The 13541-nt window shown below is 42.1% G+C and overlaps 1 protein-coding gene across 3 annotated transcripts in view; it reads left to right on the forward strand.

Moving 5' to 3' along the window:
• LOC107397025 (arf-GAP with Rho-GAP domain, ANK repeat and PH domain-containing protein 1) overlaps positions 1-13541 on the forward strand; it is a 75350-nt gene that overhangs the window by 32086 nt on the left and 29723 nt on the right. For all 3 annotated transcript variants that reach the window (XM_054731015.2, XM_070555446.1, XM_054731014.2), the window contains 6 exons: positions 231-335; positions 2261-2321; positions 4216-4336; positions 4415-4679; positions 10925-11124; positions 12781-12866. In XM_054731015.2, coding sequence (XP_054586990.2) covers positions 231-335; positions 2261-2321; positions 4216-4336; positions 4415-4679; positions 10925-11124; positions 12781-12866 — 838 coding nt within the window. The remainder of the gene's footprint in view (positions 1-230; positions 336-2260; positions 2322-4215; positions 4337-4414; positions 4680-10924; positions 11125-12780; positions 12867-13541) is intronic.

A 13541-nucleotide genomic window follows, 5' to 3' on the forward strand; every position in this document is an offset into this window, starting at 1 on the left:
ATGATCCGTAGACTCTAACGGAATCTATTTGAAGCAGTGATGTTCTGAATCTGTTTCACCCTGCTGATGTGTTCAGTGTGAAACCGGGGTAAGGGCTCCAAACTCCCACCAAGCAAATAAATCCAAAAGTTACGTTCTGTCTCTTAGGTGGATGATCAGACTGAGGATACTTTCAGATATGATGAAATTAACTGGAGCCTTCAGTCTTGTAAAGTTTGCTTGCTTTGCAGGGCAGCTACCATCCGGGTTTCCAGGAAGAAGGGGGGTGGTAATGAGTTGGCTACCCAAAGTGCTGTGGTCCGAGCTAGTTGGCTGGATGTCTGGAAAGGCTTCAGGTAAAAGCCACCAGAACAAGGTTAATGAAACCTCTGAGGACAACAGTAGAAAGAATGAATGACTGATAACTTCAGGGGTTGGGACATGTAAAAATCAACTGGATGGATGATGGATGGATGGATTGGATCTAAAATACAAGTTGAAGGTTTAGATGAAGCTAATATTTTTGATAACTCTGAAAGCTCAACTGGATCAAAACGGTTCAAACACAGATGAGGTTCTACAGTTACCTCTGATGCTGCCTCACTTACTGAGGAAGAAGAAATCGCATTAGTGAGGATGCTAATGATTTTGTTTCTAATAGAATTAATTTTCTTCGTGAAAAATCCCATAAAATTGTTGTTGCTGAGGGCTAAGGGTGTATATGGGTCAGAGCTATGATTCTGTGTAAGTTTGGCAACTGTCCTGAAAAGAAATTTAGGATTATGCTTATTCTCCTCAATTAGCAATGGAAAATAAGCAGTTCTACCTGGTCGAAGCTTATTTTATAAAGCACAAGACTATTTTACCAGGATAAGTAGGACTCCTCCTGGTGTGAAGAGCGCCATGTTCTCTCCATTTTCCTAGAGTTTTGTTTTAAGGATCGTAAATGAGAATTAAACCAGGGAGCCAACTTCCTGTCCCTAATTACCTTCTTTTTTAAAGGGGCTACATCATCTAATGCCACACGTAAAGAAGAAGTGACATTATGAACTCGACCATCAATTTGTGAGGGGTTAGAACTGAGAATATTGCCCTCTGCTACATGCCTCTGAGATGCTGAGGACAGTAAAGATGGAACAGTTGATTTAAAAGATGCAACTGCGTTGTCAGATAGAGACCGGCTATAGTGAAATTTACTTTCATGTCTCGAGAACTCAGTTATAAAAAACTCAAAGGTTATCAGAAAGTAGTCCGAGAGGACTGGATTATGTGGAAAGATTGTTATTTCCTCACACTCAATGCCATAAGTCAGAACAAGGTCCAATGTATGATGGCAGGAGTGGGTGGAGCTATGTATTCTTTGGGTTAAACCAATTGAGTCTAAGATATTACTAAAGGCTACATTGAGGCTATCATTTTCGATGTCCACATGAATGTTGAAATCCCCCACTACAATGACCTTATCAGTATTTAGCACCAAATCTGATAAAAAATCAGCGATCTGATCCAAAAACTCAGAGTAAGGGCCTGGTGGACGATATAAAACTACAAACAAGAGTGGTTTTACAGTTTTGCTATCTGGATTAGGAAAACTAAGAATAAGATGTTCAAACGAACTAGAACTATTAATCTGTAAGGGACTGATTAATAAGTCAGAATGAAAAATAGTTGCCACTCCTCCTCCTCGCCCTGTACTTCGAGCAATATGATTATTTAAATAATTTGAAGGAGTCGACTCGTTTAAGCTAACATAGTCCTCTTGCTGCAGCCAGGATTCTGAGAGAGAGCAAAGAAATCTGATTATCACAAATCAAGTTATTAACTAACAAAGTCTTAGAAAAAATGGATCTAATGTTCAATAACCCACATTTAATTTTTCTAGTTTTCTGCTCAGTTGAATTTGTTCTAATATTTATTTCCATGATTTGCTTTATTAAGCCTGATATTTAATCTGTGTGGTTTTGGCCGTGGGCAGGACACTGTCTCTATGGGGTAGTGGGTGGGTAACAGTACAGAAGCTGCAGAGAAATGGGTTAAACTACGTCTCTGCTTCCTGGTCTGGACCCTGGGTTGTCATGGAGGACTAATAAAACTGGCCATGTTCCTAGAAAGAAGAGCTGCTCCATCCAAAGAGGGATGGATGCCGTCTTTCCGCATCAGACCAGGTTTTCCCCAAAAAGTTTTCCAGTTATCAATGTAGCCCACGTAGGATGGATGATGATGATGATGGATGATCTGTGTTTAATAGGCAACCAGCTAATGTGTCTTTCCTTTCTAACAGATACAGTGTTTTATGGGCAACACTGGATGGACAGCTAATGTCTCTACGTAAAAGACGTTCAGTAAGTGGACATGCCTCACCTGAGTGTCTCGGTGGGGCTGTATGTCAAATATTTCAATTCAATTCAAGTTTATTTATAAAGCATCAAATCAGGACCAGAGTCGTCTCAAGGACCTTCACACAGTAAACACTCCATTACAGGCCAGGTCATTAAGCCAATCAGTAACAAGTTTCCTATATTAGGAACCCAGCAGGTTGCATCGAGTCACTGACTAGTGTCACTCTATAACAATCCTCATACTAAGCAAGCATGCAGTGACAGTGGAGAAGAAAACTCCCTTAACAGGAAGAAACCTCCAGAGGATCCTGGCTCAGTATAAGCGGCCATCTGCCCTATCAAAGAAAAATGTTTTAAGCCTACTCTTAAAAGTAGACAAGATTCTCCGCCTCAGGGACTAAAGCCTTTCTTAGTCCAATATATTACAGTGAACAGTTAGGAACTGGGCTTCATGGTGGTGCAGTTGTTAGCACTGTTGCCACGCAGCAAGAGGGTTGCAGGTTCAAAACTGGTCTGCAGCCTTTCTGCGTGGAGTTGCGTGTCCTCCTCATGCATGCGCGGGTTTCCTCCGGTACTCCGGTTTCCCCCACAGACCACTACCTGCCCTGTAGGTTAACTATTGTATGCCGCTTTGGATGAAAGCGTCTGCCACATAAACAAAAAACACAATAGTTGATTTTTTTACACTTAAACTAGACTATTGTGACTGAATGGATGAATAATTTTATTTGAACATATCTTAAAATAATTTAAACTAAAAACAAATCAAACTCAATCACACAAAAAAGTCAACAGAAGCAGTAAATAAATAAAAGTAAATAATATAAATGATATGTTCAAAGGGAGCAGCGTATAAAACTCTGAAAAGTGTCATCGTTTAATTCTGTTCCACGTTCTCTATAGTTGACTTGTACATTAATTGTGTTTGAAAGCACTCATTTCCCATTTACACACACACACACACACACACACACACACACACACACACACACACACACACACACACACACACACACACACACGTTATAACAATGATGATGATAATAGTATACAAATAAATGCACAAGCCTACCATGTGAGTCTTTAAGAGCAACTTCAGCTCAAAATGTCATTTTTACTTTTATTTCCATTTTATTTTGTGCTTTCGTTTTCCAGAGTTTTCAGTCTCTCATCTGCTCAAAGCCCATTACTCAGCCTCACCAGCAGGTGGCAGAAGCAGCACTTGGATGTTGCTGTTTAAAGAGACAGCTGGTAGAAATGATGTGTAAATGAGGCAGTTTTTATGTAGGTACTCGCATTTAGGCCAATCTGACACATTCATAGTAAATATGATCATACACATTAAGTTTGATTTACTTAATTACTTTTAGATTGTTTGTTTTCCTCCCCTCAAACCAGGGAGGGTGGCTCCAGTGCGCCCCCTAAGGATGAGCTGTCACTGCTATCTGTCAATTAAGACTGTGTGTGTGTGTGTGTGTGTGTGTGTGTGTGTGTGTGTGTGTGTGTGTGTGTGTGTGTGTGTGTGTGTGTGTGTGTGTGTGTGTGTGTGTGTGTGTGTGTGTGTGTGTGCTCGTGCATGCGTGTGTGTACTCGTGCGTCTGTGTGTGTACTCGTGCGTCTGTGTGTGTGTGTGTGTGTGCGCGCGCTTGTGTGTGTATGTGTGTGTGTGTGTGTGTGTGTACTCGTGCATGCGTGTGTGTGTGTGTACTCGTGCATGCGTGTGTGTACTCGTGCGTCTGTGTGTGTACTCGTGCGTCTGTGTGTGTGTGTGTGTGTGTGTGTGTGTGTGCGCGCGCTTGTGTGTGTATGTGTGTGTGTACGTGTGTGTGCTTGTGCGTGCGTGTGTGTACTCGTGCGTGTACACATGCCTCTAACCATTCATTGTGTCTTTGATCAGGACCAGTTCGGCGAGGTGTTGTTTCACGTCTCCAGCATCACCAACATTAAGCCTCAGGATAAAAACAGGTTCTCCATTTACTTCAAGAAGAAACATTATGACTTCATGGCTCATAGTAACGGTAAGGGTGGGGGGTGGGGGTGGGGGGGCTGGTTTAGTAGGTGGAAGGCTACTGAATCGTGTTTGTTCCATTGATCAGAGGTTCAAGAAGGTTGGCTCACATCCCTGTTGGCGACCAGAGGTCTGCAAAGCCCCAGCCCCTCAGAGATGCATGGACAAGTCACCATCAAGGAACCCCGGAGTCGTTCTTTCGCTGCACTCTGGGGTCATGATCTCTGGATTTACCCCAACAGGGACAGCTTCCAGCTGGGCGTTGCCTCCTACTCCATCCCCTTGAATGTTGCCTCAGTAAAAGCAGCAGGAAAACATTCATTTGTCATCATCACTCCTTACAAGAGCTTTAGGTAAACACCCATCTACATGTACATGTGTCACCATGTCCCTGTCACCTTTATTTGAATTTTTTAATTGAACCTTCATTTAACCAGGAAAGACATCAACGCGACTACCACAACATGGATGTTTTATTTCCACAATAACTCAAGCCTGAAGTAGCTTCTTTCATGAAGTCAATTTGCTAATGCTAACAGTTAGCTTAAACTAGCCGTGACGTTCTCTCTGTTTCCTGGACACTAAATAAACAACAGCTTCCCCATGGGTGAGTCCATGAATGTTGTGACAGTGTGACATAGATCTGTCAGGCTTTTCTAATCCAAAGTTTCACCGTCTGTTTTCTATCAGAAGCTACTGCAGGAGATAGGTGTAGGAGACTATTTTCATGTTCAGCCTGCTTGTTAAACTCAGAGATAATAATTTAAAATGGGTTTTAGCACTCCCTAGTGTCCGTTTAGTAGAACCAAAATGAAGCTATCTCTCCGCTGTGCGTTATTTTAACACCTAAGTCCAACAGCTGAAGCGTCTTCTCGGCTTTCATTGGTTTCTACAGGAGCAGCTCATCACTGTGTAGCATGACTGCTTGTTGCCATATATCATCATTAAATGATCAGTAATGTAGCGTATTACTACATACTAGAATCAACACTGTTTGCATTCAGTTGTTAGATTCTGAGAATGATCAAGCAAATTAGCATATGAAGCTTATATCATGTATAAATATCCAGGATACTTATATAATCGATAGAAGTTCATACACCAACCTGCTTGGTCTATATTTAATCCAAAGATTAATGTTTAATTTAAGATGATAAAATTTAATAGCAAAAGTTTATTTATTTAAATCAGAAGTTAGGAATCTTTGCTTTTTCAACAACCAGAAATATTTATACCATTCTGTGTTTCATTTCAAAGATAAGGCAGATTTTAAAGTTAAGAATTTATTAGTAACAATTTTAAACTCGACAACTTAAATGACAACTAAAAATGACAATTCATGGATGACAATTTGACCTCTGGTTTTATTAATCTGGATGTTTTGATTTCTGGTCGAATCAAAGTTGACAGATGTATAAACACCACAGAGACTATGCCACGCTTCAGAAAGGAAGGTTCTGATTGGATGAGTAACAGCAATGTGTCCTGCGTTTACATTACGTGTGATCAGCGTGTCTAGTGAACTAGATTAAAGTCATTCACTTATTATAGTATACTAATTATAACATTGTTATTTCACAGATCGGTCAACATTGTATTATTGACTAACACTTGTTTTGATTAGCTTTATTAAAAATAGAGTTCTTTGATTTAATAAAAGAAAAGAGTCCTTATTCTTCATTCTTCTCTTGAGCTGGAAAGAAAACAGTTTTAAAAGCAAATGCATGACCTTGAGGCAGTCTCATGCACTCGAGCGCTGTGTCAGAGGCAACTGTGGAGAGAGGTTAAATAACCTTGGAGCAATAGCTCCTTCATCCCGTTACACATGGTTCTCTCATAAGTATGGACTTGGGCACGTTCAACACATGTCTTGAGGCTGTGGTTGGCACTTAATGCACAGTGATTTATTATCTTGATTGTTCAGTAAAACAATGTACAGTGGGGCAAAAAAGTATTTAGTCAGCCACCGACTGTGCAAGTTCTCCCACTTAAAATGATGACAGAGGTCAGTAATTTACATCATAGGTACACTTCAACTGTGAGAGACAGAATGTGAAAAAAAAATCCATGAATTCACATGGCAGGATTTTTAAAGAATTTATTTGTAAATCAGGGTGGGAAATAAGTATTTGGTCAATAACAAAAATTCAACTCAGTACTTTGCAACATAACCTTTGTTGGCAATAACAGAGGTCAAACGATTACTATAAGTCTTTACCAGGTTTGCACACACAGTAGCTGGTATTTTGGCCCATTCCTCCATGCAGATCTTCTCGAGAGCAGTGATGTTTTGGGGCTGTCGCCGAGCAACACAGACTTTCAACTCCCTCCACAGATTTTCTATGGGGTTGAGGTATGGAGACTGGCTAGGCCACTACAGGACTTTCAAATGCTTCTTACCGAGCCACTCCTTTGTTGCCCGGGTGGTGTGTTTGGGATCATTGTCGTGTTGGAAGACCCAGCCACGTTTCATCTTCAAATCTCTCACTGATGGAAGGAGGTTTTGGCTCAGAATCTCATGATACATGGCCCCATTCATTCTGTCCTTAACACGGATCAGTCGTCCTGTCCCCTTAGCAGAAAAACAGCCCCAAAGCATGATGTTCCCACCCCCATGCTTCACAGTAGGTATGGTGTTCTTGGGATGCAACTCAGTATTCTTCTTCCTCCAAACACGACGAGTTGAGTTTATACCAAAAAGTTCTACTTTGGTTTCATCTGACCACATTACATTCTGCCAATCCTCTGCTGTATCATCCATGTGCTTTCTGGCAAACTTCAGACGGGCCTGGACATGCACTGGCTTCAGCAGCGGAACACGTCTGGCACTGCAGGATTTGATTCCCTGCCGTTGTAGTGTGTTACCGATGGTGACCTTTGTTACTGTGGTCCCAGCTCTCTGCAGGTCATTCACCAGGTCCCCCCGTGTGGTTCTGGGATTCTTGCTCACCGTTCTCATGATCATTTTGACCCCACGGGATGAGATCTTGCATGGAGCCCCAGATCGAGGGAGATTATCAGTGGTCTTGTATGTCTTCCATGTTCTGATAATTGCTCCCACAGTGGATTTTTTCACACCAAGCTGCTTGCCTATTGTAGATTCACTCTTCCCAGTCTGATGCAGGTCTACAATTCTTTTCCTGGTGTCCTTCGAAAGCTCTTTGGTCTTGGCCATAGTGGAGTTTGGAGTCTGACTGTTTGAGGCTGTGGACAGGTGTCTTTTATACAGATAATGAGTTCAAACAGGTGCCATTAATACAGGTAACGAGTGGAGGACAGAAAAGCTTCTTAAAGAAGACGTTACAGGTCTGTGAGAGCCAGAGATTTTCCTTGTTTGAAGTGACCAAATACTTATTTTCCACCCTGATTTACAAATAAATTCTTTAAAAATCCTGCCATGTGAATTCATGGATTTTTTTTCACATTCTGTCTCTCACAGTTGAAGTGTACCTATGATGTAAATTACTGACCTCTGTCATCATTTTAAGTGGGAGAACTTGCACAATCGGTGGCTGACTAAATACTTTTTTGCCCCACTGTAGATTTTATATTTCAATTCAAGTTTATTTATAAAGCGCCAAATCACGACAAGAGTCGTCTCAAGGCACTTCACATGATAAACATTCCAATACAGGACAATTCATTAAGGCTATCAGAAAAAAGTTTCCTATATAAGGAACCCAGCAAATTGTATCGAGTCACTGACTCTATAGCAATCCTCAAACTAAGCAAGCATGCAGCGACATCAGCTTGATGCAGTGATAGTTTGCTTCTGTTGTATTATTGTGTGTCCCTTTTCTTTTCTTTTTTTTTTCTCCTTCTGCATGTCTAGAAGCAGACTCTTGTTCGTCACTGGTTGTTTATTTTTGTGGAAGCCCCTTTCTCTTTCACCTCACTCTCCGTGTCTAGTCGGAATTACAAAGCATTCAAAAACAATAACAATAAAGTTTTAAGAATCAGGCGTGACATTAAAAGCAGCAGCTTTGATGCTCCACCTGAGAGTAAATCTGTAAGGCTTGTTACCAGCATTCAGACATCACTTCTGTTTGCTTCACAGCCAGACAGGACACGGGAAAGCAAGAAAAAAAAAAAGAACCGAAGAAACCGAGAATCGAGGATGCGCCAACTGTTTTAATAATTGTTGTTTTTCAATTTGGACAAATCAGAAGCTTACAAGTTAAACTTGGTGTTAAACTCCCTCCGACACTTAGAAGAGGCTTATTCCACTTAATGTGAAGTAAATCTGTGAAACAGTCATTTATCAAAATAGTAATATTAATATGTGAATATACTGATAATAAATCATTATTACATTCAACAAGTAGACTCATTTGGTGTTTTTAAGTGTTTTTGACAAAAAAAAACATTATTTCCAGAATAAACAATTATGTTTATTCGTTCATTACTGTGAAACAGTCCGAACATTATTAAAACACTTTAGATAAACAGACCATGATTGTAAATAACTTGTAAAGTTAGGAAATCATTTTGTGGAACAAAATAAGAATCTTTTCATCTAAAGTAAAGTCTTGTTTCCTGCAGGAGGGCCTTGGCTTAGTAGACCCAATAAGACGAGAGATATTTCGTTATCACTTATCCTGGTCATGGGTGTCGTGACACGGGTGGCACACTGATGAAGCAGGTCTTGTCTATACTACAACGAGTTAACCATAAGTCCTGCTCAGCGGCTCTGCCGGGCCTTTGCGAATACCTACCCCTGTTCAGGTACTCCCTTGATTCCTGAAAATGGCGCTGTGAAGTTTTGGAAAATTAGCCTAAAGTTCTTGTGGAGGAAACACTTCAAAATGCATGAAGGCAGACAGAACTAGTCTTTCTATTCAGCTTGGAAGGAAAGACTTTCATTTAATAATGAAGAAGAAACCAAGTTCTTTTTGTTCAACACATTCTCACACCCTAAGCGTCGGAAACAAACGCTTGGTCAGCCACCCTCTACGTCAGACCCCAGACGCCAAAAGTGCCCTTTTTCGTTACTTTTGTGCGAAAAGGGGTTTTCCCTTTTGTAACTGCAGATCCCAATGCAGCGTAAAACTGACGTGATGAGATATCCGCTGATGCGGCACCAAACCAGCTCATTTAACCGCACCTAAACCTTAACGTTTCACTATTTATAACCTTTCCCTCTCCCTCATCCTAACCTTAACCCTCTTGCTACCTAAAATGTTACTCTCACTGCGATCAAGCATTTGTTTCCCCTGCATTCTGACTCTGACAGTCAGAGTCTGACTGTCAATTTTCGAATTTGCCGCCCAAGGGGAACGTTAGAACATACCATCTGGCAAGGGGGAGGTTACACATACCCTCTACTTTTAACCTCCACCTTGGTAGTTGAAACCTTCCCCTCGTGTTGGCTCGGTCCAAACTCGACCAATGACGACGCGGCTCCCGCCGTTCACTTCATAGAGCCGGCTTTTAGAGCGACCGACACATCACTAACGTGTTCGCTAGCAAGATGGTTAAGGTTAGTATGGGGGTGAGGGGAAGGTTAAATAAGAGGATAAGGTTAAGGTGAGGTACGATGAGCTTGTTTGGTGCCCTGGCTGCGGACATCCCATCACGTCAGTGTAACGCTGCATTGGGATCTGCAGTCAAATAAGGGAAAAACCCCTTTTTGCACATAAGTAATGAAAAAGGGCACTTTTGGCGTCAGGGGTCTGACGTGGAGGGTGGCTGACCAAGCGTTTGTTTTTGACGCGCTGGGAGTGAGAACGTGTTTTGTTTTACAAGCTGCAGATGTGACCCTTGAAGGAGAGTGAGTCATCAATCAGAAATCCTACGTTTTTGTACTTAGAAACAAGCTCAAACTCTGAACCCCGTGAAGTGGTGAGTGATGGAAGATTTGTGGATTTTACTTTTGAGTTGCACATGTGCTGAACTGTTTTAAAGAATTGATCAATCTAAGGAAGAGCCAGATGAGCAGTAGATGCAGCTTACTACATCACAGTGTCATCGGCATAAAAGTGACAACTGGTGTTTTATACACCCTGGTCCATCTTGTTAAACAGGAGTGTCCCTAGAAGTGATCCCTGAGGAACACCTTTAAATACTTGAAAGAAGCTGGAAGCGGCTCCGATTTGAGTCCTTCTTCATCGCCGAGCTCTCACCTTTCGGAAAACTTGACCAATGTTTCATCTTGTTTGATCGTACTTTCAGTCCGATGTTCTTTTTCTCTCTTCTGCTTTATCAGATAAAGGTTGTCTTTGTTTATTTGGAGGCTCTGCCATGATAAACACAAAGCAATGAACACACCTCATTGGGTGGGAACATGCGTGATCCAAGGTCTGGTCTCCAGGGAGTGGTGGTGGTGGTGGTGGGGGGGGGGGGTTAAATGGACATAATACACACATTTTCTGAGAAAACACAAAAATGGAAAGATGACTCGAAATGGATGAAATACAGGAGTTTCCTGGTCAAACTGGGGGACTTCAAAGGGATGACTCTGAGGTGTAAATATGGATTGGTTGTCTGCCCAAGGTGCAGAGGGGGTTGAAGGACTATCCATTCACCCTGGATGGGGTCAGTTAGTGTACCTTGACGCATGTTTTTCCTTTTCTCATTGTGAATCTGCACCTGTCCACAGCCTGTCTGTTGATTCGACTAAGGACCTATCCAGCTGGTTATGCAGTCTGTCCTCGACCATCGCCACTGCTCTATCCTGCAGCCAGGTGTCACTGCGCCTGTGGGAGAACCCTCACAACAAGATATGTGGTGATTGTGGAGCAGCAAATCCAGAGTGGGCATCTGTTAACCTGCTGCTTGTGATCTGCCACCGCTGTGCAGGTATGAGGCATCAATTCTGGGGAATATCAGGTGTTACAACCAACATTTTAAAAGGGAAATTGTATTCCTTTTATTGTTTGTGAAATTAGTCAGTGTTTGATCGATCTAAGGAACAGTCTTCAATATTTCTGATTGTAATGGGTCACTCCGTCTCCAACCACCTCTCAGGCAGCAGCCCGCACTTCCAAGTTCTACACGTCACCAGAAAATAACCCACCAACACAATAAAAGCAGTGTTATACAAAATGGAAGGCCTGTAGTGTTTATTCTCTTACAGTAAAAACTTATCAATTTTTTTGAGGAATTTATTAGAGATATTTTTGGTTTTTATTAACTGTGCAATAGAAAAATAATCATTAGATTAATCGTCTAAATAGTCATTAGAAAAATCGACTATTCGATAAAATAATCGTCAGAATAATCGTTTTAAAAATAATCGTTTACCCCAAGCCCTAGTCATTACAGTGGGCAGTGAGTCAAAGTGTTTTTTTACCTATGAGGTAAAACTGCAGAAGCGTTGCATTCAAGCCTCCATGTTGGACTCCAGCCAACACACGTCATGTTCAGAACGTGTGTGGGGACAAATGAATATTTAAGAGTCACAAAATCAACAACGTTTAGCTCAGTTTTGTTTTACAAAGGCTTAAAAGAGTAAAAACCATGAAAGATCCTGATGACGCATGCGGTGTACATATGGAACAACATGCGTCCTGCTGAGGTCATAGAGCTTTCTGGTTCCAGTGATGCAGATTGGGAGAACTTTGATCAACACAACTTGGAAACCAACAGTAGGAGATTAGAGGGCTTCTAATGTCTCTTCTAAGTCAAGCTTTAGAGTACCTTCCTACAGTTTCAAAGGTAATCTGATTACCAGTATTTATTGCTTTGTGGTTGGAGGTCACACTTGTATCTTTATGAAAGCCATACATTTCTTAATTTTTGAAGGACAGGGTAAAAATGCAGATGTCAGAGGTGACTACTTCTCTCTCTTTAGGCGTGTCCCTTCAGGTGTCTCCACAGCCAATCTGTCTCCGTTTAGTCCTTTCTCTTGCATCATCTACCCCAACATCAACTAATGTCTGGTCCTCTTTCACCACATCCATAAATCTGTTTGTCTTCCTTTCAGCCTTCTGCCTGGTGGCTCCAACCTCAGCATCCTTCTACCTATGTAACCATCATCTCCTCTGGACATGTCCAAACCACATCAGTCTGTCCTGCCTGACTATCTCCAGAACATCTAACATGAGCTGTCGCTCTGATGGACTCAGTCCTGATCTTATCTGTCCTTGTCACTCCCGAAGAGAACCTTAACACCCTCCAGTTCTTTCTCGTTTAACACGCCTTCCTTCTCTTCTCAATCAACCAAAAGTGGCCCGATTTCCACCATCACCCTATACGTCATCAGCATGGGTGGCAGTTGTTAACCTGGGCCTAGACTGATCCAGGATGAAAGTCCTGTTTGTGATTGGGCTTAGGGTTGTTATCGAGCACCCTTTCTGACACAACCCGCTGTCCTTTATGACACTAGTAACCACTGGCTTGTGATCATTGCAACACCCACCATTGATTAGATATTAATCTGCATCAAGAGGGACGTGGCTCTGGTTTTAACAACAAACCCAACTCAAACATCCAACAATGTTTGTTTGTTCTCAGGTCAGCACCGACGTCTGGGCAGCAATCTCTCAAAAGTACGCAGTCTGAGAACGGACAACAAAGTCTGGACTGAACCGCTTATTCAGGTGAGGTAGCAGGGCAGCAAGTCAGCCATACAGGGAAAGGGAGGGGGCACTAGGTTGTATTTCATCCTTTAAGCCAGAGTCATGCTTCTCCGTCAGCTCCAAAAGTGAGAGACACGCACGCACAGACAGAGACACTTTGCCCTCATACTTCTCCGTCTCCTGGGGAGTGTTGCAAAGCAATTCCCCCTTAGGAGTATGTTTAAGTTTATGTGTTTAGCAGACGTTTTTGTCCAAAGAGACTTACAGGTGATGATGAAGCAGCAGGTTGTCCTTGAGGCTAACAACGAGCACTAATCAGTCAGTCCTAGGTGGCAGTGAGGCAGCATAATGAATCCTAGAGGGAAGTGAACATGGAGTGTGCAGTAGAGTGGGGGACGGGTGCTGGTTTAGAAGATGCTCTCTGAAGAGCTGGGTCTTCAGGAGTTTCTCAACAAGGACGCCCTGTTCTGGTGGTGCTTGGTAGGTCATTCCACATCATAAGTCTTTGCAAGATGATTCAGGTAGATGGGAGCTGTACCATCCAGCACTTTGTATGCTAGTGCTAGCGATTTGAATTTGATGCGTGCAGCGGCTATACAATTTTTGAATTGAATTGGATAGCCAATGGAGCTCAGTGAACAGGGGTGACATGTGCTCTTTTAGGCTGATGGAAGACCAGACGCACCGCTGTGTTCT

The sequence above is a fragment of the Nothobranchius furzeri genome, chromosome 10, assembly GCF_043380555.1.
Source record: "Nothobranchius furzeri strain GRZ-AD chromosome 10, NfurGRZ-RIMD1, whole genome shotgun sequence".
Lineage (NCBI taxonomy): Eukaryota > Metazoa > Chordata > Actinopteri > Cyprinodontiformes > Nothobranchiidae > Nothobranchius > Nothobranchius furzeri.